We start from the raw sequence: 25,228 nt of genomic DNA on the forward strand, positions 1-25,228 counted from the left end.
TTCTTTAGTGTTCTTATAAAGAGTATCTTAAAGTTAATTTTACTTACAAATAAAAATTTGTTTAACTGGTTTATATGTGGAGAGTTGTACTAGTTCTTAATAGGAACACTTTTTTATCATTTCAATTTCCTTATTTTTATTAAAATGTACACACATTCTAAAATTCTGTTATTCCTCCTTCGCCATTATGTGTGTAAGAGAGAAGTGTGAAAATCCAACAAATAGGAAGAACCAAACAATATCCTATACTAAGTTAATTGGGGGGAAATTAGAATTTGGTTTATATAGTAAAAGTTCATCACACACTTATATTTTCTTAATGTTGCAATGTAGAATAGTCAGCATTTTATTTTCTTTGCAGAGTTTTTAAAAATAGTCTGAAATAGTAATTATAAATGCAATATAGTTTGTACCCTTAGGAATATGAATATTACCATTATTCAATCTTTATGCCTGTTTAATCCCAGTATCAAGTTTATGAGAACTGTCAGTCCCTGGCTTATAAGGTGTCAGGTAGGACATGGAGGCATGCAAGAAAGGAAGCCATGGGCCTTCCTCCTGATGCCTACCCCCTTTCAAGGCCTCGAGTCACTAAGAGCCCCTGTGGTCTCTCTGGCCCTGTTGTCTACTTTCACGTGCTCCTGTTTTGTCACTGGCCTCTCTCTAACCCGCAACATCCACAGATATGGCGCTCTCCTTCCCTCAAGATGTATTATCAAAGGCCTGGCTCCTTTAATGTATTTTAATGGTTAAGAAAATTAAGTAGAATTTAGTTAAATTTTCTATAACGTTTGGGAAATTTTAACTGAAATTCTTGTGGTTAAAAGCTGAGGGAAAGCATGAGCAATTCCAGATCAATCTGGTAGAATGTTATAATAGCAATGAAAAATAATTGGAGAAATGCACAGAATACACATTAGTGTAAATTAGTTGTAAAATGTCTTATTCTTTTCAAATGTGGTGATAGGAAAATGATATTATTATTGCCACTCAACATTAACAGCCCAATGGATACATAGCACTTTTATAAGGAAATATTCTTCAGTTATGCAAACAAAGAGAATAAGAAGTGTAGAAAGATAAAGGGGGGAGGGAATGGTCAATGATAGCAACGTGCTGTGTCATTCTTTTGCACTTAATTAATGTAAGAAAATGCATGTATACAGAGTGAAGTATATCTCCTTATATATAATGACAAAAATGACAATTTGAGGGACTTCCCTCGTGGTCCAGTGTTTGAGACTCCGTGCTTCCACTGCAGAGGGCGCGGGTTTGATCCCTGGTTGGGAAACTGGGATCCCACATGTCATCCGGCATGGCCAAAAAAAAAAAAGACAATTTGAAAACTTAAAATGTGTAAAACAGATTCTTAGTTCATAGAGTAGCATTGTGTTAAAAACACTTCCGCTCAAGAGGCAAATTTTTAAAATTGAGATATAATTAACGTTTAACATTATATTAGTTTCAGGTATACAGCATAATGACTTGATATATGTGTACACTGTGAAATGATCACCACAGTAAGTCTAGTTACTCTCTGTCACCATACAAAGTTACAAAATGTGCAATATAATATTATTGACTAGTCACCAGGCTGTACATTACATCCCCCTGACTTGTTTATTTTATGGCTGGAAGTTTGTACCTCTTACCTGCTTCACCCATTTTGTCCACCCAACCCCCTTCACCTCTGGCAGCCACCATTCTGGTTTCTCTGTCTCTGAGTTTTGTTTTGTTTGTTCATTTGTTCTGATTTTTAGATTCGGCGTGTAAGTGAAATCATAGGGTATTTGTCTGTATCTGACTAATTCACTTAACATAATACCCTCAAGGTCCATCCACATTGTCATAAGGGCAAGAGTTTGTTCTTTTTTATGACTGAGTAGTATTCCACTGTGTATGTATGTGTATGTGTGTGTGTGTGTGTGTGTGTGTGTGTGTGTGTGTGTGTACACACTACATCTTCTTTGTTCATTCATCCATCAATGGACACTTAGGTTGTTTCCATATCTTGGCTATTGTAAATAATGCTGCAGTGATGTGGGAGGTACACATAGTGTTTTTTCTTTTAGCGTTTTCAAATTAGTGTTTTTGTTTTCTTCAGATAAATACTCAGAAGTAGAACTGCTCGATCATATGGTAGTTCTGCTTTTAGTTTTTTTGAGGAAACTCCATACTGTTTTCCAGAGTGGCCACACCAATTTACATTTCCACCAATGGTATATGAGGGTTCCCTTTTTTCCTACATCCTCACCAACACTTATTATTTCTTATCTTTTTGATGATAGCCATTCTAACAGGTGTGAGGTGACATCTCATTGTGGTTTTGATTTGAATTTCCCTGATGATTAGTAATGTTGAACATCTTTTCATGTACATGTACTATCTGTCTGTCTTTGGAAAAATGTCTATTCAGATCCTCTGCCCATTTTTTAATCAGATTGGGTTTTTGTTATTAAGTTGTAAGAAGCAATTTTATTTTGAATTCTGTTCTTGAAAGGTAATTATATCAATATCATATGATAAATGATTGACAGCGTACTCTACTGTAATACTTTCAATAATATAGTCAGCTTTTTGATTAGCCATGGTATTTGATATAATGACAATCCAAAACCAAATAAAATCCCAAAGTAGTTATGTTTGAATGCTGTGCTTCACCTTCTAACTTACCTTCGATTGATTTATTCAACAAATATCCAAGTGCCTACTTCATGCAGTATACTGTGCTTAGAGCCCTAAAGGCATTATTATGGTCTCAGTAGAGAGATGAGATAGTGTATCTGTTACCAGCAACTACGGAATAACACACAGTGACTTGCAACAACAAGCGCCATTTATTTGCTCTCAGTTCTGCAGTTGAGCAGAGCTTGATGGGGACTGCCTGATTCTGTTTCACAGGCTGTTGGCTAAGGCGGCATGGTTAGTATCCACAAAGGCTTCACTCACTTTTCTGGCATCTCAGCAGAAGTGAATAGAACAGCTGGAAGCTGGCTAGGCCCTCTTCATAGTCTCTCATTCAGAACATTTCTCTCTTTGTCTTTCTCCCCCCTTCATGGCCCATTTTTCTAGCAGGACAGTGTCTCATGGCACCAAAGGAGCAAAAATGGAAGTTACCAGGTCTCTTGAAGCCTCGACCTGGAATTGGCACTGTGTCCTGTCCTCTGCATTCTGTTAGTCAAAATGTCACAAGAGTAGCCTGGATTCAAGAGGAGGAAAAATAAGTTGCACCTTTTAGTTGGAGGAGCAACCTATGTGCACAAGAATAGGAGAACTTGTTTGTGGCCATCTTCACAGATAGACAAAACAAATAATTATCGTCCAAGGTACGGGATGGTAAATATAATTAAAAGACAGAGTCAGAGAAACGTCATGGAGGAAGTTACATTTGAGCCTCGTCTTGAGTCATGGCGGAGTTACACTGGGATGAGAGGATGTTTCAAGCAACAGGATAGTGTGTGCAAAGGCTCAAAGTTAGTTTTGTATTGGATTTTAATAAATTTGTTTATTGTGTCTAAAGCACATGCCAGATAATTTTGAGGAAGCATCCAGAAACATTCTAAGGAAGGGAAGAGAGAAGTGATTCTGAAACTGCAAGTTAATAAGAAGAAACCACCAGAAAAGGCACCATTGTTGAGTTGGGAAGCAGACTTTCAACACAGAGCACACATTATTGTTGATATTCTTTATATTTCAGTACCTGAAATCTATACATTTCGCATGGGTAAATGTAATACTCACATTTAGCTAATTGGTAAATTTGAACTCGGGTGTATTTTTCTTAAGACGTGCATCCAAAAATTTGTATCGAGTGCCTACTATGTGTCAGGCACTATTCTAGGAACCGGAGCTACATCAATGAACAAAACAGACAAAATCACTGCCCCAGTGGAGCTGACTTTCTAGTTCAGGAAGACAGACACTGATCACTGAGCATAAGGAAGTCAACTGTGTAGTAGGTTAGAAGGTGAAAAGAACTACAGAAAAAAAGAGAGCAGCCAAAGGGGTAGGTAGGGACTGCTGGAGAAGGGGTTGCAATTCTAAATAGGGTGATCAAGCAGACCACATTGAGAACCTGACCTCTGGCAAGGACTCGAAGGAGAGAGAGAGAGTGCACTAACTGACATCGAAGGAGGAGGGTTCTGGGTAAAAGAACAGCCAGTGTAAAGGCACTAAGGCAGGAGCATAAGTGCCCTTTTGAGCAAGAGCAAGGAGGCCAGTATGGCTGAGGTGCAGTGAGCAAAGGGGAGAGTGGATAGTAGATGAGGTTAGAGAGGAAAGGAGAGGAGGGACTTTGACTTATACTCTGACAGAAATGAGGATTCACCAGAGAGTTCTGAACAAAGATGGACTATGATCTGACTTTCCACGGTAACAGGACTACGTTGCTTTATTGGTAATACATTGAATAGGGGCTCAAGGGTGGAACTTGGGAAACAGGAGATGCTCCTGCCTGGCAGGACCAGAGTGGTAGCAAGGAGGTGGTAAAAAAAGTAGATTTCCAGATATATTTGAAGGTTGTGTCAACAGGATTTACTAATATAATTTCAGTAATTTAGGTAACCCAAAGTAGTTTCATTCAGGGCCTTATTATAGGGGTTTTCCAATGTAGTGATCTTTAATAACAATACATTTCACATGGCTAATAATTTAAAATTTCACTTGATGTGTTGTTACTGTTTTTGCTAAAACAACTAATTTTGCAGCCTAGTAGCTTTTCTTCACATTCAGATATTGTATATTCAGTGACTTGTCTGAATAGATTTCTTCTGTATGTAGATTTTGGTTTCTGTAGTTTTTGTCAAAATTTTCTTCCCTTATACTTAGTAAAGAAAATAGAAGACCATTGGAGCGTTCCATTCCTTTGAGAAATATTTAGATGATTTAATCATCTGTTTCAGCTAGCCAAGAATATTCTCATTTTCTCCCTGGTTCTGGTTCTCTCTCTCTCTCCTTCCCTCCCTCCTTCACCTCCCCCCCACCCCAAGTTCTTGATATTGATCCAAAAGCATTGGGTTTCCCAAAGGTCCTAACATTATATTAATAATACTTTTTTCTTTACTTGGTATGCATTTCTTTTTGAAATCATAATACCTGAGTCTAAAAATGTTTGGTTATATCAGGTTAGATTTGAGTATATGGTGCCATGTGACCTGTAGTGGAAACTGCTCGCTTTCGAGAAGCAGTTTCACATGAAATTGTGTAAAAAATAACTATATAATCCTTTGACATTTGAGAAGGTGTGTCATCATAGTACAGCATCTCCCAACAACCATGCACATTTGGGGCCAGGCACTTTGTTGTGGGAGGCTGTCCTGTGTTGTTGTTGCCTCTACCCAGCCTCTACCCACTACATGCCAGTAGCATTTCCCCCCAATTGTGACACTCAAAAATGTCTCCAGACATTGTCAAATGTCCCCTGGGGCACAAAAATCACCCCCAGTTGAGACCCACTGTCATAATGGCATATTTCTCATGTTTTGACTCCCTACAGGCATTAATTAAGGCATGTATTTTATTCCTTTTTTTCTTATGAAAGGATGTGGTAACTTTCATTATGTTTCAGTGTTTTCTTCCTCTCATCCCTAAATTAGAAGTACTTTAGAAAGAAATAGAACAGTTTTCAAGGTAAATGCAACTCCTGGCTCCTTGCCTGCCTTCACTTGCTCTGTTAAACAGTGAAAGTTGAAATTTTCTTGTGTCTCCTGACTCCCAGAGACAGCCTCACAAAGCATCACCTGGGCGTGGAGAGACAAGCAAGCCGTAGACCTTTCTGTGGCTCTGACCTACTGATGTACTGTTTTAATAAACGAAGTTGAAGTTAAGCAGCTTCTTTGAGAGCAAACTGCTGTACACACAGTCACTTTCTATTCTGAATAGGACCTGTGCCCAGGAGGTTTGGGGGCTCCGTTTTTAGTTCTCAGAACTGCAAAACCCCAGTCTCACAGCCGCTCAGCCAGGAGCCTCCGCCCAAGCATTTCTGTGTGTGCTTCCTTTAAATGGTTTTCCTTGCTAACCCGTGAACACGCCTGGCTGCTCTCTGGTCCCCTTATGGTATCAGTTCTCCTTTCACCAGCTTAGGGCCAGACTTCATTATAAATGGGTGTTCATCAGATCACGCTAGCTGCCATAGCATTGTGGATTTCTTACGGTATTTCTTCCTCTATTGCTCTTGACATTTCTTTTACATCTCTTACCACAACTCCCAAGAGTCCCTCATGTTTATATAAAATATTGAAATTCTCCTTAAAATGAAAACTTACTTATTCTGTTCTTTATTATAATAAGCACACAGGCTTACCTTCTGCGTTACTTTCGTAAGGTTGTTGTGAGCATAATGTACATGTTCAGCTTGAAAGTGGGGTTTTAATGCTTAGAAATACAAGATAAATTTAAGATGATTTTGCTTCTCTTTTTCCACCCACCCCCGTTCAAAAAAAATCAACTCCTTGATTTGAAAAGAAAAGAATGACTGTTTCTTTTGCTTAACAGATGTGAATCCTTTCACTGCTCCTTTCCTTTTTAGCCAACGGTAGCAAGCATGTATGATACAGCCAGAGCATTTGTGCTGTCAGGTATAAAACCTTTCTAGCTGTAGTAACTCTTGACACTGATATCAACTCACTTTGAATTTGGGGGCAGTCAGAGAAGGTTCATGGCATTGGGCTGCAGGATTGAAATGCTTAGCAAATTACCAGTGTCCCTCTGTGCTCCCTTTGTGGTTTGCCAAGCAAGATTTCCTTTCAACCTGTCTTCACACATTTGTTCATAACAACTTTCCACCCTGCAGACTGCAAAGCCAGGGGTGGGCTGCAGTCATCCTTACCAAATCAGAACAGGGTTGACATTGTAGGGGAACAAAACTTGCCACCCCCAAAATGTATCTCTTTGGCTTGAAGACTATTTGGCGCTGGTTGTTTGTAAGAAACGAAAGATTCAGGAAATTTTTCTTTTTACCTCCTCCTTAAGCGCCTGAAGGAATTTAAAGGGCCTGGTCTAGGAAGAGTACTATCACCAGAGATGTCTGCAAAGAATGTGAGCTGGTATGGTGGGGGAGCTGAGCAGGCTGGGGACACCAAAGTCCTCTCTGTGTTCCATTGTCTTTGCATGGAGTAGCAAGCACTTGTTTACCAAACATTTGTTTTTCTATCTCCATGTGAGTTGCCTTCCTCCCCTTTGAAGTCCCAAACCCCTACCTCCTTCTCCTCTCTCAGATGGCATATAAGTTCCAATTGCCCAGATTGTCCTTGGGCCTCATATTCCTATGGAACCCCCATAGGTACATAATTTAATTTGTTTTTTCTCCTGTTAATCTGTCTCATGTCAATTTAACTCTTAGACCAGCCAGGAGAACCTACAGGGGTAGAGGAAAATTTTTTCCTTCTTCAACATCTTCCTCTTCTACTCACAGAATAGAAACTCACTTTCAGGTTGAGTAGTACATCCTTAATTTTGCTGGTCTAGTCTTAATGGTACATATTCCTGATTAATAGTTTGCAAGTTGCCTTGATGGGAGTGTATATATGAAAGGATAAAGGGGGAAAGAAACATTTATCATGCCTGTTAAGATATAATCTTGTTGATCTTTAAGTCAAAATTTGAGGTTTCTGAAATTGTGTTTGACTATAACTCACGGACACATTAAAAACATTGTTTTTCTGAAACTCACACTTTAAAGTTAGGGTAAATTTAGAAAGGGATACCTTATGTAAAGTATTTGCCATGACATTAAATAGGCAGTACTTCAATTACACAAAAAAATTCAACATAATTTACAATCACCTATTCACGAAAGCATCTATGGTATAAAGATAAACGTGGTGATTAATACGCTCAGTACAGAGAATTAAAACAGAAGTTGTCTATCAGAATGAGTAACTTGAGAAATTGCATATCTTTTTTCCTGCCTTTTTTAAATGTAGGAAGCTCTACTTTGGTGTAATATCTTTTATCTTTTATTTAAATAGTGGTGATATAAAGTGGTTTTTTTAGTAATGCTTTTTACAAGTTACATATATCTTTAGAACTCCTAAGTACAGTGAGATTTAATACAGTACTGCTTATGTTAAATGAAAACTATTGATCATCTTCTCAATTCCTCTTAGTCTAATGAGTTCTGGTTTTAAAATTTATGTAAGAATAAAAGTATTGCTCTAACTGTGGAGAAAGCTGGATGTCTTGGGAAGTCTCCTGGTCGACGTTGAGTTATTATGTGATTCTCATGTCTATGAAATTACTAGATTGGACACCCCTGTTTACAGCCAGCACTTAGGGAGTCACCTGGAGTTCCCAGGTCTTCGTTCATCTCTGCAAATTAAAAATAATAGGACAGAAATAAGATTGCTACTATAAAAGAATAGTTGTATACTGTAAATATTTGAAGCCAGCATGTGTTTTTTCTGATGTTTCTCTGAACATTTTCTTCTCTCAGTTAAACATTGAAGTAAAAAAGGAGAAAAAATATTTACTGTTTTCTATTCTTTTTTAATGAAAATTGCACAGATTTGTTGGGAAAACCTCTAGTGATTTTGAGCACATGGCTCTTGGGGAATCTGTATAGTGAATTGTTTCTATATTTTAAATTCTAGAACGAAACATGCTATGAGGTTAAAGGCTTAGAAGTGCCATGTGAACTTGAAACTTTTTGAGCACTGAAGAAATTACCATGTAGAGAATAAATGAGTCTTTAAGCAGTCTCTAACGAAGTAGCAGGTTACAGTTAAGGTTTATTCAACTTCAGTTTTATTCAGCTGTTTATGTTTGGTTCTTATCTGAGCAGAGAGAATGCAAGTACCATAGGAGTAGAAATAGAAAAGAGACTAAAGCTCCAAAGGTGCTTATGATCTCTTTAGGAAGATAAAGCACACATTCTTTTTTATTTTAAATTATAATATATATAATACAGAATATACCCATCATCATTTGTCTTACTGTGACAAGATTGCATGGAAGAAAGAAATGACCATTCAGAAAGGCTTACCCTTTAAATATTTACTTAGATATTGGAGAAAATTTGGGTGACTTATTTAACTATGCACTTCAGTTTTTTCATCAGTAAATTGGCATACATTAGGGTTGTGATGATTCAAATAATACATGTAAGCAGAGTGCCTGGCACAATAGCAAGTACTTAGTAAAGGATAGCTACTCATAATAGTAAAATCATCTGGTTTAATCATAGTACTTATGAATTACATAGTATTTTTTCATTCTACAAATGAAGAACTTAACACTTAAAGTGGGTGATTTGCCTAAGATTGTCCAGCTAAATAAGAGGTGGAACTAGTATTGAATCTAGGGACTCTAACTCCAGAGACCAGTCTTGCAGCGACGATACTATTATACTGCCTATCATTCATTCATTTATTTCACAGAAATTAATTAAACATTTACATGCTAGGTACTGTTTGTCATTAATAACATTATTTATATTGAAAACAGAGGAAAATATACAAAACGTGATGAAGATCAGCATGTAATGACATTATATTCATTTTTATTTTGACAAAGCCTAATCCAAATATTTAAGCATATTTATAAATAACATCTACTTAATAAATACTGGAATCAATGAATGTTGCTTCTCCCAGGATCATGAACCAGATAACACCAAATAAATAATGTGTTCATGAAATAAAACCTTGGATTTTTGTAGTACATTATTCATACATTCAGATAGGACTTAAATGAGGAAATTCCTTATTCACTTTTTTCTTTTACTCATTTTTAAAGCTACCAACAAGACATTACCCATAGATGGACCCTTGTATTCTAACTCCCAAAAAGTAGAAAAGTCATAAACCATTTGCTTCTTTATCCTATAGTTGTGACGTATTGTGTTTTGAATAGAAGCATCCATGGTTGAGTTTAAACAGAAAATGGTCTGTTGGTTTTATATGCAGTGGGATCCTTTCAATATGTTTGACTTTTGCCTCTTAACTCTCTGCCATCTCAACTTTCACTATAAGTAGAACCGTAAAGTGAGTTTTATATTTGCTTGTTTGTTTATTTTTAAAAACCAAAGAGATTTTCTTGGTGCCTATTATCAACCAAGCTATGACCTGTTAATCATGTAATTTAGGGTCCCTAATAGACTCATATGAACACTTTTCTGTTTGGTGGTGTTTTCCATTCAGAAATCAACCAGAGGATTGTATATGTGGTGACTCAGATTTTGTAAAGAGATCATATAGTGTCTTCTTGAATGTTTTATCTAAAAAAAGAAATATAATGGGGTCTGTGCTACTTCTGGCTGATGCAAGACAGGTGAGGATGTTTTTTATCTCAATTAAATAATTCAATTGCTGACAGTCCGCTCCTTGGTGTAGAACAAAAAAAATGGGTTTAAAAATGCTATATGGAAGGAAGCAAACTATTAGTAGAATCTGGATGACCAAAAGGTGCCTTTTCACAGAGCTATAAGTCAAATCTTTCTCTGTAATGGATGTACAGGTCCTTATTTTTCTCAGATGATTGACAAAAGAGTAATATGATGTTAGTACGACTAAAAATGAAAATCCAATAAATGTGGTTCCAATGAGGCCTGCAGTCTGAGAGATCATGGCTCCTAGTTCCATCTGCGGATTGTAGCACAGCGTCTCTTCTCCTTCTGTGGCCTCCACAACTGAGTAGTATATGATAATTGGAATAATTATGCCTAGAGCAACTACCCATATGTAAACACATAGTTTTCTAGCAAAGTTGGGCTGGCGAAATTTTTTCAGTAACTGGCCATAAAATATTTTCTCGTACCACGAAGTGGTCTCTTGTGTGGAATCCTTTTTCATTAAGGTAGCATAGCGGCTTATGGCAATCCAACTTAAAATTAAGAGGCTGACAAACATACTTACATGCATGGATAGAGTTCCCAAAAAATTGACCACCCTGCATTTCGCAGATTGATATTCCCATTGAAAACCTTTCAGGAAATAGACACCCATGAAAGGCATGGCACTGCACACAAGCAAGTTTGCAGTCACAAGATGTGCTAGGTAGATGTGCGTTGGTGTTTTCTTAGCTATTTTTGTTAAAAATACCCACTGAGAGAGAGAATTTCCAAAGAGACCAATGATACAAAGGAAGGTATAAATGATCGGTAAAGCCATGGAAGAGATCATGGATGGTTGAATACATGTTGAGTTGTTACTCATTTATATCAGATTTCCTTGAATTTTGCCACAGGAACTAGAACAGAATTGCAAATATTTAGTATTAAAATTATAGATGGTATTTCAGCTAAATAGTTTTTTTTATAAAGCATTGGATAAATAAAATAGTAACATAAATATATTGGATGAAAAGGGAAAGTATAGATGCCGTCTCACCTTTTCTAATCACGATTGTCCAATTGAAATAAAAGAAAGTTGATTATTGTGGATGGTGCCTTTGTCTAAAAAACAAAATTTGATAGAAATAGTTAAGTGCCTGAGATTTATTATTTTATACTAGAGAAATTTATAATTCTTATATTAGATTTTAAGGCAATTTGTAAATGACAACTTATTTTTAGCCTAGAAAGGTAATTTAAACAATTTTAAGGCACATACTAGCCAAAGGAAAGTGTTGCAAAAGTATTTTGTGGCCATGTTAATAGAAGACCGATTTTTTTTTTTTTTTTTTTTTTTTTTTTTTTTTTTTAACATCTTTATTGGGGTATAATTGCTTTACAATGGTGTGTTAGTTTCTGCTTTATAACAAAGTGAATCAGTCATACATAAACCTATGTTCCCATATGTCTTCCCTGTTGCGTCTCCCTCCCTCCCACCCTCCCCATCCCACCCCTCCAGGCTGTCACAAAGCACCGAGCCAATATCCCTGTGCCATGCGGCTGCTTCCCACTAGCTATCTACCTTACTGCGTTTGTTAGTGTGTATATGCCCATGACTCTCTCTCGCCCTGTCACAGCTCACCCTTCCCCCTCCCCATAACCTCAAGTCCGTTCTCTAAGAGTAGAAGACCGATTTTTAATTACCACGTTAATTGTACATAAATACTTTTCAAAATGGTGTCTTTTCACGGCTAAAGAACTTCTCTATAATCTAATACTATTAGAAAAGTCACTTTTCATATTTCAGAAGTAAACTTAATTCTACATAAACACTCAGGCAAGATCCTGAATTGAACAGAAGGAAAGTGTAGTGACCAAGGATGGACACCAGAATCCCAGGGTCTTTACCAAATGGCATCAGTAATTTCTTGTTTCAAATATTTAATGATAATCTATCATACTTCAATAAAAATCTAGTTTAAGATTCTGTGTCAGAACTGTAGTTGCTACTGCTTGTTGGTTAGAGCACCCTCATGTGTCTTTGTGTGTAATTTAGTATCTTGGTTTTTCAGAGAAGTTTTTTTTTAGAAGATATTTTAATCACAGTATAAATGCAGGTGTGATTTTGCTTTTTTAATGTCTTATTTTTAAATATTTCTTGCTTCAAAAGGTACAAATACAAACTCCTTTTCATTCTTATTTTTCTCATGCCTTTACTTCTTTCAGGTGGAAGTAAGAAAACTTTTTTGATTCTGGTCAAATAAAAATCATGAGCTCTATTCAGAATGTGCTTCATTTCTCTGTATTTTTCACCATACCTTTCTAAGTACCACATTCTCCACTCTTTTATAATCTAGAATAGGGATTCTCAATCTTTTTCTTCTCATTCTCTTTTGATAAACACAAAACTTTTTACTACCCACCGCCTTCTGAGATTCTTATATGCCCCCAGCCCCTCAGGAATATTTTACTCTCTACCCCTCTTCAGAATCATGATTATATTTTCTGCATCTTAGATTATAGAAATAGGGATTTTCCCCAAAATATACCATTATAATTTTGAAATAACTTTTTAAACCAATCTTCACCCAAAGGCTTGAAAGCTTGAGTATCCCTAGGTTCAAGTACTAAGACCCTTAATGTCTACCAGTGTCTTTATCATTTTATTTTGTTGCTTTGCAATTTTTATTTAGAAAACGGTCCATATGCTTCAGAGTGAGTTTGTATCTGAATCCAGTACAACCTGGCAAATTGGAATTGATTTAAAAATCAGTCAGATTAAAAAAAATGGTTCTGAAGAACCTAGGGGCAGGACAGGAATAAAGACGCAGAGGTAGAGAATGGACTTGAGGACACGGGGAGGGGGAGGGTTAAGCTGGGACGAAGTGAGGGAGTAGCATTGACATATATATACTACCAAATGTAAAAATAGATAGCTAGTGGGAAGTAGCTGCATCGCATGGGGAGATCAGCTCCGTGCTTTGTGACCACCTAGAGGGGTGGGATAGGGAGGGTGGGAGGGAGACGCAAGAGGGAGGGGATATGGGGATATATGTATACATATAGCTGATTCATTTTGTTATACAGAAGAAACTAACACAACATTATAAAGCAATTATACTCCAATAAAGATGTTAAAAAAAAAAGATTGAGGCTGAAATGAAATATTTACAGATAAACACCACCTGAGGGAACTTATCAACAAGAGACTATCACTAAGGGAACTTTAAAGGATGTAGTTTAGGAAGAAAGAAAAATGCTCCCCAAAGGATGGTCTGCAATGCAAAAAGGAATGATGAGCAAATAAAATCGTAAACATTTATGTAAATCCAAACCAAAATAGTCATGTATTTTAAGAGTAATTTCAAATTTGTGGATTTAAAACAGGACAGAACGAAAGTGCTGGACAAGAATAATACGCAAGTCAAGAGTGGGATCTAACTTGATGTTCCAGTGCCTTTGTATTCTTTGGGAGTGGGATTAACATACTGTTTCACTTTAGTATATGTCGAGTTAAACATGCATGACAAAATTTCAAGGTAACCACCTAAAAATTAGAAATAGAGTGCTGAAATTCTAATTTACTGGGGGGTGGGGGGATGGAACAAAAATGAAGAAAAAATCAATTAAAATATGGAATAAATATTTTTAAAAAGCAAGATTATAGAAATCATCAAAATAAATATTAATGGACTAACCTTGCCCATGAAAAGAGCAATCAGGGATGCAGTGACAGAGTGGCATGGACATATATACACTACCAAATGTAAAATAGATAGCTAGTGGGAAGCAGCCGAATAGCACAGGGAGATCAGCTCAGTGCTTTGTGTCCACCTAGTGGGGGGGATAGGGAGGATGGGAGGGAGATGCAAGAGGGAGGAGGTATGGGGATATATGTGTACATATAGCTGATTCACTTTGTTATACAGCAGAAACTAACACAGCAATGTAAAGCAATTATACTCCAATAAAGATGTTTAAAAAAAATCAGTCAGAGAGTGAAATTAGCCAGTTTATTTCTTAAGAAAAAATTATATGATCAAAGTAAATTTTTATATTACATAAGGAATGGAGCTTCCTTTTATGATGATGTTAAAAACACTAGCCGCTGCCTTGTGTAGATAATGCATTATGTACTAAAATCTATAAAGGTGGTGCTTCTGTATTAATGGATAGTATTCCTTTTTTTTTTTTAAAACTAGACCACCACATAGAGCATCTGTTATCTCATATTATTCATTACCATTGCCTTGCTTTTCTACTAGCAAATGCTTCAGAACAGAAGAGGGGTAAAAAGACTTTCACAGAGGCTAGCTTTATCAGACAGATGACATCGAAACTCTATAGGAACCTTCACTATAACAAATGACAACTAGTTGACCATCTTTAGCTTCCCAAACATCAAATTTGTATCTACTGTGTACCTCTCCTTTAAAAGTAAAGTTTGATTATAAAACTGCTAGATAATTATTTTCTAAAATTTAGAAAATACTCTAAAGCTTAAAAGCTCAAATAACAATCACATTATATATACAGGATTGCTCTCTAGAAAATGTGTACAAGACTGCATTCCTCTCAGCAGATTGTCTTGTCTTGAATCACTCCTGTAACACATTGTGCCTCTGCTAATTTGACAAATGAAAGAAGTCTACAATTCTAACTTCAATTACTAACGATTATCTACATAATTAATATGCTGACCTTTCTTAATGATCAGCTTTCAAAACTTAAAGTTTAGTCCTGTTAGAGTTTTTATAGAGTTAACTTTTAAATTAAAAGTGATCAGTCTTACCTGTATGAGTAGTTTATGCCAACCAAGGCTCTGTTGTTCAGGGTGGTGATGCTAAATTTCAGATTTTAAATTCTCTGATCATCACTCTTCCATTATCTTTCAGTTTTAGTCAGCGTGAATAGATTCTTGCATGACACGAACTGCAGTGGGAAGAAAAGGAAATTAAACAGTATTGAAGAAATTCAGTAGTTAACGGTAAATGTAGCAACTACCTTCTCAAAAAAAAAACCAAACTCATTTCTCTATTTCTATAGTGGGAGGAAATTAGTGGACAGTATATATACTGTGCTTCCTTTTGATTATTTCATGAACCGGTACACCTCATTTAACTTCATTAGCATGCTTGGCAGAAGTTAAGTTCAAAGGTTTAATCCCCACGACTAGTTAGTTTTGTACAATACAGTGGTAGAGGGAACCACTCCATAGTAACCCAGTAAAATATTGGTACAAACCTGTCTGTAAAATCGTTGTGGATGGCTTATTTGCAATTCAACTTTATCACAAATAAAGAGAAACTAAATGCAAAGTTTTCTTACTTTAGCAGGTTACTGGAATCAAATATCATAGAGCTGGGGGATAAAGAAGTGAGGCCCAGAGCAGTGCATTCAGGGGTTTGGGTCTCATCTTGGTTAACTAATGAACTAACTTATTCTACTTCAAATTGTCCTGTGCTGCCTCGATTCAGATTCAAAGTAGTACATTGTTTGGAGTATTTCATAATGAATTTGGGGAATCCTGGAAAGCGCCAGAATCCGAAGACCAAATATGCCTCAAATAAAATCAATAGTTACATTACAATATAAAGAATTGTGAAACCAATTTTATGTATAGTATTGTTTAATCAGTCTATGAACTATTAACTAAATGAAAGCTAAGTGTGTACAGCTGAGGAGCCAGACCTGCATCACACATTACCCTTCCTTGGGTAGTTAAACCAGTGGGAGTCTGAGAGTGGGAACAGAAATCTAATTTCATCAAGCTCAAGCACTTTAGTTATCAGTACATCTTCATTTAAAATTAAGAAACGTACCTTGCCAATTCTCATAACCCCTGATGCTTATCTTATTTCTTGTTGATTGCATATATCCTTCCTAATGTTTGCTAATACTTCTCTGTAAAACAAAAGTGAGGACTACCTGAGTGTCTGGATTTTGTGCTGCTGTTATTCATCTTTGCATTTGCAGTGCTTGCCATCATTTAATTAAGAACAGTGGTTCATCCAGGGGTACATGGCCATTGACTGCAGAGTAATTTGACCTCTGGAATTCCTATCATTTTTACTTCAACAATTTTTCATGTTCCAGGAAGGAATTATTTAGAACAAAAAAACACTTCAAAATAATTTAGAGAAGGAAGAATGGAAAAGGAATCCTGTTTATAAGTGATTGAAAGATAATTTTAGTATTACCTGTTTGAGGCTTAATAAGTACCTTGGGTCCAAGAAAAAAGAATGTCCTTACTCTCCACAACTTATCTTCTATTGTCCCCGAAGTCAGTAGATGACACCATCACTTCTTCAGTTATTCAAGCCAAAAACCTAGGAATCATCCTTGATTCCTCTCTTTCCTTCACATCTCACAGCCAATCAGTCGCTGCTACTGCAGCTTCTACCACCACCACTCCACCACCACACCAGTATTAGCCACATTTAATGAAAGCCTATTATGTGCCAGGCATCCTGTTACGTGCTTTATATGCATGTCTTATTCAGTCTTCACAATACCCTGTTAAATACTATGAAATAAATATCTTCATTTTAAAGGTGAGGAAAAGTGAACCTCAGAAAAGTTGCATAAGTTGCCCAAGGTCATGCAGCCATCTGTCCTCACAGAGCAAGTAATTAAAGAGAACAAGGCCATAGTTGCAATGCCTGTTTTTGATCTAGCCTCTAAAGTCAACACTGTCACTTCTGCAGTATTCTGTTGGTCGCCCAAAGCCATCAGTGATTCAGTGTGGGAGGGATAAATATCAGGAGGTGATGGTCTTTGGGAGCCATCTTGGAAGCTGGCTACCACAGATGTCACTCAACCATTGAACCAAAGAAGAGTCAGAAGTACTGCTTAAAACGATGGTCAGATGACTGATAATTTATCGGGCAAGAATGCCTGGATAGGTGTAATGTTCGCCATTTCTTCCTCTATTTTGATTTGTTTTTAGTGCTCTGTAGTTTTCTTTTCTTTTTTTTTTTTTTTTTGTGGTACACGGGCCTCTCACTATTGTGGCCTCTCCCGTTGCGGAGCACAGGCTCCGGACGCGCAGGCTTGGTGGCCATGGCTCACGGGCCCAGCTGCTGTGCAGCATGTGGGATCTTCCCAGACCGGGGCACAAACCCGTGTCCCCTGCATCGGCAGGCGGACTCTCAACCACTGCGCCACCAGGGAAGCCCTGTATTTTTCTTAAACAGTGCAATTCACAAATATTTATTGGAGTTCCTACTGTGTTTCTAGTGGCATGTGGAAGTCACAGAAGTATATCAACCACAAGCTAATTTAGGGTCTCTGGAAATTCAAGAGTGGTTCCAGAAGCAAGCCAAGATTCAGATTAATATGTGATGTGTGGTACAGACTTTAAGTGCTCTATGAGTTAGAAAACTAAATCAGAGTGGATCTTAGAGTCCAAAGGAACCGAAAGGAAAGAGAAGAGAATGCATGGTGAGCAACAATCCTGTGCCAGTACCAGGCAGAACATTTTACATATAATAAGAGCCCTAGCGATGGGTGGTGGTAGCCCCGTTTTACACATGAGGAAATTGAGTCTCAAAGATGTTAAATAGCATGCCCAAGGTGACACAACTAGTAAATTAACTTCAAGGCACATGTTTGGTTTTTTTTCAACCTCACCCTCTACCTTAGCAGAAATTACTGGTTTTTCTCTAGAGTCGATAAGGGTACCTTATGGTAAGTAAACTGGAATCAAGTTTTGAATACTTTTAATTTCAGACAGGGTTTCTAGACTCTAAGTAGCAGAATTGACTGGAAGAAATCAAGCCCAATTTTTTTCTTTCTTTGAAAACTTTGGATTTCAGTAAGCTAATTTTTATCCCATCAATATCAGTATAAATTCTTTATGATTTAAGTGATTTTGAGTTCCCTAATTGAAATATAAGGAAATTTTTATTTATATTTTCCTAACATACTGGGAAGTATTATTGCAATTGGTAAAAGGTGTAAATGTCAGAGAATACAAAATTAACAGAAATACAACTTGTCAGGCAGAAATTTCAAGAATTGCAAGTTCTGTGTAAAAGTGGCCCCTTGGACATTTCTCATTTAGGTCACCTACAGTTTTCTTTGGTTCTCATTCATCTTTCCCATGCTTCTCCTCTTCAAAGTTCTGTTTCTGTTTCCGGGTCTAAATGCTCTTGCCTAACCATTCTAATTACTTCCTATATCATTGCCAAATACTGGCTTCCTAAGTGTTCTGCTCAGACCCTTATGATTTACTCCTTGAGGTGTTAGAGTAGTTCCCCAGAGTGTAAGTCCTGCCTTGTACGAAGTTTCCTGCTTTTGAGATGTTTGAGGTTCAAAGGGTGGGCATGCTATAATTTACTTTGACAATCCATGGTGAGCTGTATTCAGCAGGGGTGCATGAGAGCTTTCCTGACGGATTACTGGGGTTAGGATAGGGTCCCTTTTCAACTTGCCTCAGAGCCAGAACCCAGAAGACACAGGACAGCTCAGTCATACCTGAATCATTGTGCTTCAACTAGACAGTTATTTGGGGCTACCCAAGCTAGTGTCTTCTAAAATGGAGACAGTTGGCCTTTTAAGCACTCTATCTGACCCATCAGAAGTTCAGAGCGTTGGGAGGCTGGTGTGCAGGAAGAGAAGACGTGCCTTATGTAGTTCACATTAGAACTTCACATTCAAAAGATAATTATTTCTTCAAGGGGGAGTTGGGGTTGGGGTGCAGTGGAAGCCTTTATCCAGTTCATTACCCACCCGAGCCAGTAGTTACCTTTAGGAGGAGTGAAGCAGAGACCTGTTACTCAAAGCTGTGGTTTGTTCAAGGTTCTCTGAGCACCCCCGCTCTCTTCAGGATGTGGTGTCTGGCCACAGCCCTGTCTCTGTCTCCAGTTGCACTGTGCTCAGGCCCTCGCAGTCTACCACGAGCAGCTATAATCATGGCTGTCCCACCCTTAATCAGGGTGTGAAGATCCTCTACTTGCTGCTACGAGCTGGTTTCTCAGCAAACCATGGGAGTATTTTCCTCAAGAACTATTAAAAAACAGCAGAAATTAAAGTCCAAAGTTTGTAAATTTATAATAGCACAGAAAAGTGATTAGCTTTGTAAGAAAGCTCTAATGACTAAATGGACCTGCCAATCAGAGTTTCACTATACTTCACCTTTGGCTTTTGTCTTTCCCTATCGGCTTGAATGCACTGGATAGACATTTTCTTCTAGAAATGCACACCATAGAAACATGGTGACAGTCATTAGAACTGGAATGACCTCAGAAGTGGCAATTGGAAAACAGATGGGAAATTAGTAGGTTTAGGGAAAGGGAAACTTTAGCATTGGATTAGATGAGGCAAAGATATTTTTGAGGACAGTCAGATTTTGAATTTCAGCATCTTTGAGTCAGTCAAGTTTGGTTCATATCATGCTTCAGAACCTACCTTTTTTTTTTTTCAGGTTCTTTGAAAAGCCAAAAGTAGATTAAAATTTCTGAAAATGAAGCATTTGATTATAGAATTCTAAAAATAATTTAGGCCATTGTATTGCCACAGGTACAAAACACATACATGCACCTTGGATTATGACTTGCAATGAGATTTAAGGAGTTAAAAAGACGACATATATCAGTGCCCAGAAACCTCACCACTGCCCCTTTCTTCTCAAGACCATTTCCTGGACATTTTATTACCAATCACTTCTTTGGGATTTCTAGATAAAATTGTCTTGAGGTTAAATCTCCTGCTCCATGTCACTATCTTTATTCAAGGGGAAAAAAAGAGATGTCAAAGGAAGATGAGGAAGAGTTGGGTATCTGAGGTCTTACATCCTGTACCTATTAGTGTCTATATTTACTTTCTTTTATTAAGAACCCCAAGTATTGAAGTAACAAGCTTTCCTGAGAACCACTTTTAGAAAATTTATAATAATAATAAATGACAACCACTGAAGTGCTTTTATATATATTCACTTAATTGTTAAGATATTTAGTTAAGATATCTCTCAGATGGATACCATTATTACTATCATTTTCTAGATGAGAAGGTTTAGGTCCATAGAGGATAAATGACTTGTTGATGGTAATGTAACTGGTGTATTGTAGGGCCTATATTTGAACCCAGGTAGTGTGACTTCAGATCCCATATTCTTAGCTACTACCAGAATCTGGATTATTGTTTTAGATAAAGGTGACCAGTGTCCCTGGTGACCAAAAATGTATCACTTTTCAATCTGGAAATTTATTAATTGCTGCCAACTCTCCATTGTACTAGTACTCTTCCCCTCTGTAATTGGTAAGTAATCTGATGGTCATATTTTGAGACTCTCTGAATATATTTTTTCCCCTTTCAACCCAGTGGATTTTAGCATTCATTGATGGTCCTTGCCTGAATCATTGCTTATATTGGTGGTTGCGTCTTTATAATGTTTTGACAGAGATATATTAGACTTGAAGTAGTCATTTTAAGGTATCACTCTAAACAAGTGTTGGTGTCTTATTAGATAGTTCTCAAATTGTATATATGGTATAGTTTCTAATATTACCATGTGCTCTCTTCTTCCTCCTCCATCAAAAAGCCAGCCTAAAGTGTATTGTTTTAATAAACTTACAAATAAAATATTGAAGCCAGGAAATATAAGTTCTCTGGAGTTCCATATCGCCAGAAGTATCTGGTAGAGAAAATTGGAAAGAAGAAACCACAGTACATTTTAACACAGAAAATGTCTGTAGAGAATCATTTCTTTGGCGACGCTTTGACCAGCAGAGGGCAATCTATTACCAGCCCTAGTTAAACCTCTTTTGCTGTTAAAGGCTGAAGCATAAGCTGCCCGCCTTGCACTATTTTCCAGCTAGAAACTTAGAACAATTTAAAAGTTTAGTTTTTTTAAGCTCTAACAAAGTGATTCTTTGTCTTAGTAGCTGAAAAAAACTTTAAACTTGATAGAATAAAAATAATTGTATGGACAATGGATTTCTGTCCTTAAGCTGAAAACCCATTGACACTCATCTGCCTTTAATAGGCTATGTCCTTTGGAGATTTCGTTTTGTTTTGTACTAGTGATTATCACAAGAGTCACCTTTGTAAAATCATTCACAATTACAATTATCCTAGTGGTAAAAAGAAAGTCTGACATTTTAGTATGCGAAAGTTTTTCTCATATCTTTAGTTTTTCTTAACTTTTTTTTTAATCATAGCAATTCATGGACGTAGTTTTTAATAGTCAAATAATACTAAAAGGCTTGTAATGAAAACGACATGTCATGTCTATCAACAAGTGTAATTTAAAGTGTATTTTACCTAATGAAGAAAGCATAGGAGAAGTCACCTTTATCCTCCACTGTAGTAACTTCTTTCTGTCAACTTAAACTACACAGATCCCCTCCTGTTAAGATACCACCTAACCAGTTGCCTCATCATGCAGCATATGCTTGTTATCTCTGACAACTCATGGTTCGTTACTAAATCTTCAATAACCCTGCCACTCTCCACTCTGCAGTGGTTTGGAAAATAAATCTCTCTCCCTCTCTCTTTCACACCCAGATACACACATACACACACACACACACACACACACACACACAGAGCTTTAAGCAAAACATAGGCATTGTCTTTTTTGTTAATGAAATTACTTACTATATTTGTTGTCACCTTTTTAGAAATGAATGGTATGCATATTTTTAATTCAATCTTATATGCATCATTTATCTATTGCTGTATGCCAAACCACCGCCAGACTTGGTGGCTTATGACAACTGTTTGTTCGTTCTCAATCCTGCAGTTTGTTCTGGGCTCAGCCAGGCAGTTCTACTGTCAGTCTCTCCTGGGGTCATTCATTCATGCAGCTTCTTAGTTATCTGGCAGCTCAGCTGAGGCTGGATGGTCCATGATGGTCTCTCTCATGTCTGGAGCCTCAGCTGAGATGGTTGTGCGGGCTGACTATCTCCATGTGATTTTTCATCCTGGGTTTATTTACACCGTGATGGTCTTGGGGTGCCAGGAGCACAAAACTGGAAGCTGCAAGGCCTCTTAAGGCCTTGCTTAGATGCCATATAGTGTTCACCACGATTTATTGGTCAAAGCAAGTCACAATACCTACTCAGATTCAAGAGGTGGGCAAAGACTCCACTTCTGGATGGGAAGAGCTGCAGAGAATTTTTTTTTTTAATTAATTTATTTATTTTATTTATTTATTTTTGGCTGAGTTGGGTCTTCTTTGCTGTGCATGGGCTTTCTCTAGTTGCAGCGAGCGGGGGCTACTCTTCGTTGTGGTGCGCAGGCTTCCCGTCGCGGTGGCGTCTCATTGCTCTCTTGTTGCGGAGCACGGTCTTTAGGTGCACGGGCTCTAGAGCGCAGGCTCAGTAGTTGTGGCGCAGGGGCTTAGTTGCTCTGCAGCATGTGGTATCTTCCTGGATCAGGGCTCGAACCCGTGTCCCCTGCATTGGCAGGCGGATTCTTAACCACTGCACCATCAGGGAAGTCCCGCTGCAGAGAATTTTAATCTACCACATTTTCTTTACTGTGCTTGCAATAGCAGTGTTCTAACTAGATTTTTATATTTTTTTCCTCAAAGTACAGTACATTGGCTCTTCCTTTGGGATTAATATAGTATGTGTACCTCAGAGTCCATTGCTTCTTGGACAACATCCAAAAAGAAAAGTTAACTTTGCAAAGGGATACCCACTGTGCCTCAGTTCAGTCTTGGAGCTGTATTTTCTTTTGATTATTTCTTGTATTAAAAGATGTACTGAAAGTATCAGGAATCCATGCTGTTTCCTTTGTACTTTCTATCCTCTGTTAATAGCCCTTTTCTATTTTCAGAACTAATCTAGCTTTTCAGTAAAACTAGAAGAAAAGTCTGTTTCTGCTTATCTGATCCTAAGAACGGGATAATTAATTGAGATCTCCAATACTAGAGCCTAAAAGGATACAGAGGGATGCTTAGTCTAGCTTGCCCCTTTAGTAGTTTTTTCTCCCACCATGCTAGGTTGTACTTATTACTGGAGGTTTAGTTATTTGCAGGATCACAAATGCCAGCTATCAGAGCATGAGACCCTCAGTTACTTATTTAGCTGACACCTCTCACTACTTGCCACATATATTTGGAACTCTATAATCAGTCCGCACAAGAGCTGACCCTGTGTGTTCCAGTGTTTTTCAAGTCTCACTGGCCACAAAGGGGAACTGAATATGAACATGCATGCAAACCTCATCAGTTCCCTTTGCAACCAGCTGAAAGTTGTTTTTAATATAGCGGAAACTCTTTTTCTTTTGAGTACAAACGAAATTTCCACCCAAATAATGAAGCATTTCTGCTTCTGACAAATCAGGGAACACATAAGAGGACACTAAATTGCGAGAAAGGCAATTAAAAGAGAAAGTCAGAAAATAAAACTGAACTGGGGAAGAGATAGAGGTGCTGCTGAGTACAGGAAAGGAAAAAAAATAGAGGGGGAAGTATTGGGGGTACTAGAAGATCTTGGTAGGTGATAGAACATGAGAAGAGGCAGGAAACATAGAAAGGAAATGTGTATAACAGGAAAGGGCCTGTAACAGTATTGCCAGCAGTGTTAAAGGAAGGCATTAATATTTTTTAGTCTAGAGGTTTGCCATTGGATAAAATTTAAAAATATCACACATCAGAGGGATTACCATTCCCACCTGAGTTTATACTATTGAGCCAGTTTTACAGTGAAGGTACCTTGACCCCGCTTCAGGATGCAGTGCAATAACCTGTTTGACCACTCTGATTATGCATAACAAAGCGAAGTATCAGTAAGAAAGCAAAGAAATGAGCACCTAACATAACAAATGTCACAAAACTCCCAGAATCCATCAACTTATTTTAGATAGAGTTTAAACAGTCTCTCTAGCAGTAAATATATATATATATATATATATTTTTTTTTTTTTTTTTTTGCGGTACGCGGGCCTCTCACCGTTGTGGCCTCTCCCGTTGCGGAGCATAGGCTCCGGACGTGCAGGCTCAGCGGCCATGGCTTACGGGCCCAGCCGCCCCGCGGCACGTGGGATCTTCCTGGACCGGGCCACAAACCCACGTCCCCTTCATCGGCAGGCAGACTCTTAACCACTGCGCCACCAGGGAAGCCCTCTAGCAGTAAATATTAATGAACGCCTGTGATGTGCTGAGCAAGGGACATGGGACAAATCTGCTACAAAAGAAGATTCTGGGGAACTGCTTGGGGACCATTGACCATACAGCAAGCAGCCTCCTTCCTCTGCCCCCCAGCCACACACATCTGAATAGCCCTGAGGGCATGACTGTATGGGCACAACATGATGGAGCAACAAGATCACAGGTGGCCCCTGGTTGCCACTCATTATTAAGGTATTGAATGTTCTGTAAAACCCAAAACTTCTGTTAAAGGGATCTAAGGAACATCTAATCCAAACTTTATTAAATGCTTGAAATGCTTTGCTGCCTTCCCAGCTTGCTGAGGATCCATACTATATTGAAATAGTTCTACTAGCAAATAACTCACTGGCTTTCTATTGCATTTGAGATCTACAATTGTTAGAAAAGCCTCTTCTACAGTCTGGTGAAACATGCTGCTTGCAACTCCCATCCTTCACTGGTCTTCTTTCTGCTTGCTCTCTGAGGCTACACACACACACACACACACACACACACACGCATATTTTTGCTCTAATGCCTTTCTTTTAGTCTTCTGCTTTAAGGCTAAGTAATCCCATTCTTTGAAACTGTCCCTCTCCTGGCATCCTCTCCTCTTCTACTTGCTCGAGTTTCAGAGTGTGGTTCTGACAGCATGGGTCTGCTGCAGCTCCTGTCCTGGACGTTGCTGTTATTAGTGAAAGCTAAAGTTAAATTACCCTTTATGAGTGCTTTCCCCACCTCATTTGGTCCAGGTCAGCTTCCCCTGTGTATCTTCCTAGTTCTGATGTGTATCTTCAGCTTCTGACCATTCCATTTTATATATTTCCCCTGTCTTTCCTTTGGCATTTGAGTATTTCAGT

The 25,228-nt window shown here is 37.9% G+C and overlaps 2 protein-coding genes across 14 annotated transcripts in view; one reads left to right on the forward strand and one right to left on the reverse strand.

Annotated features, from left to right (window-relative positions):
• The window catches only part of CASK (calcium/calmodulin dependent serine protein kinase), a 391,035-nt gene that overhangs the window by 203,735 nt on the left and 162,072 nt on the right, over positions 1-25,228 (forward strand). The gene's annotated exons all lie outside the window — the stretch shown is intronic.
• On the reverse strand, positions 10,140-19,067 carry GPR82 (G protein-coupled receptor 82). The gene is made up of 4 exons (XM_030834968.2): positions 19,017-19,067; positions 15,060-15,199; positions 11,325-11,389; positions 10,140-11,184 (listed from the first exon to the last, which is right to left on the reverse strand). Exon 4 carries the CDS (start codon positions 11,148-11,150, stop codon positions 10,140-10,142), a length of 1,011 nt encoding a protein of 336 aa, XP_030690828.1. The 5' UTR covers positions 11,151-11,184; positions 11,325-11,389; positions 15,060-15,199; positions 19,017-19,067.

This window comes from Globicephala melas, chromosome X (assembly GCF_963455315.2).
Source record: "Globicephala melas chromosome X, mGloMel1.2, whole genome shotgun sequence".
In the NCBI taxonomy this organism is placed as follows: Eukaryota; Metazoa; Chordata; class Mammalia; order Artiodactyla; family Delphinidae; genus Globicephala; species Globicephala melas.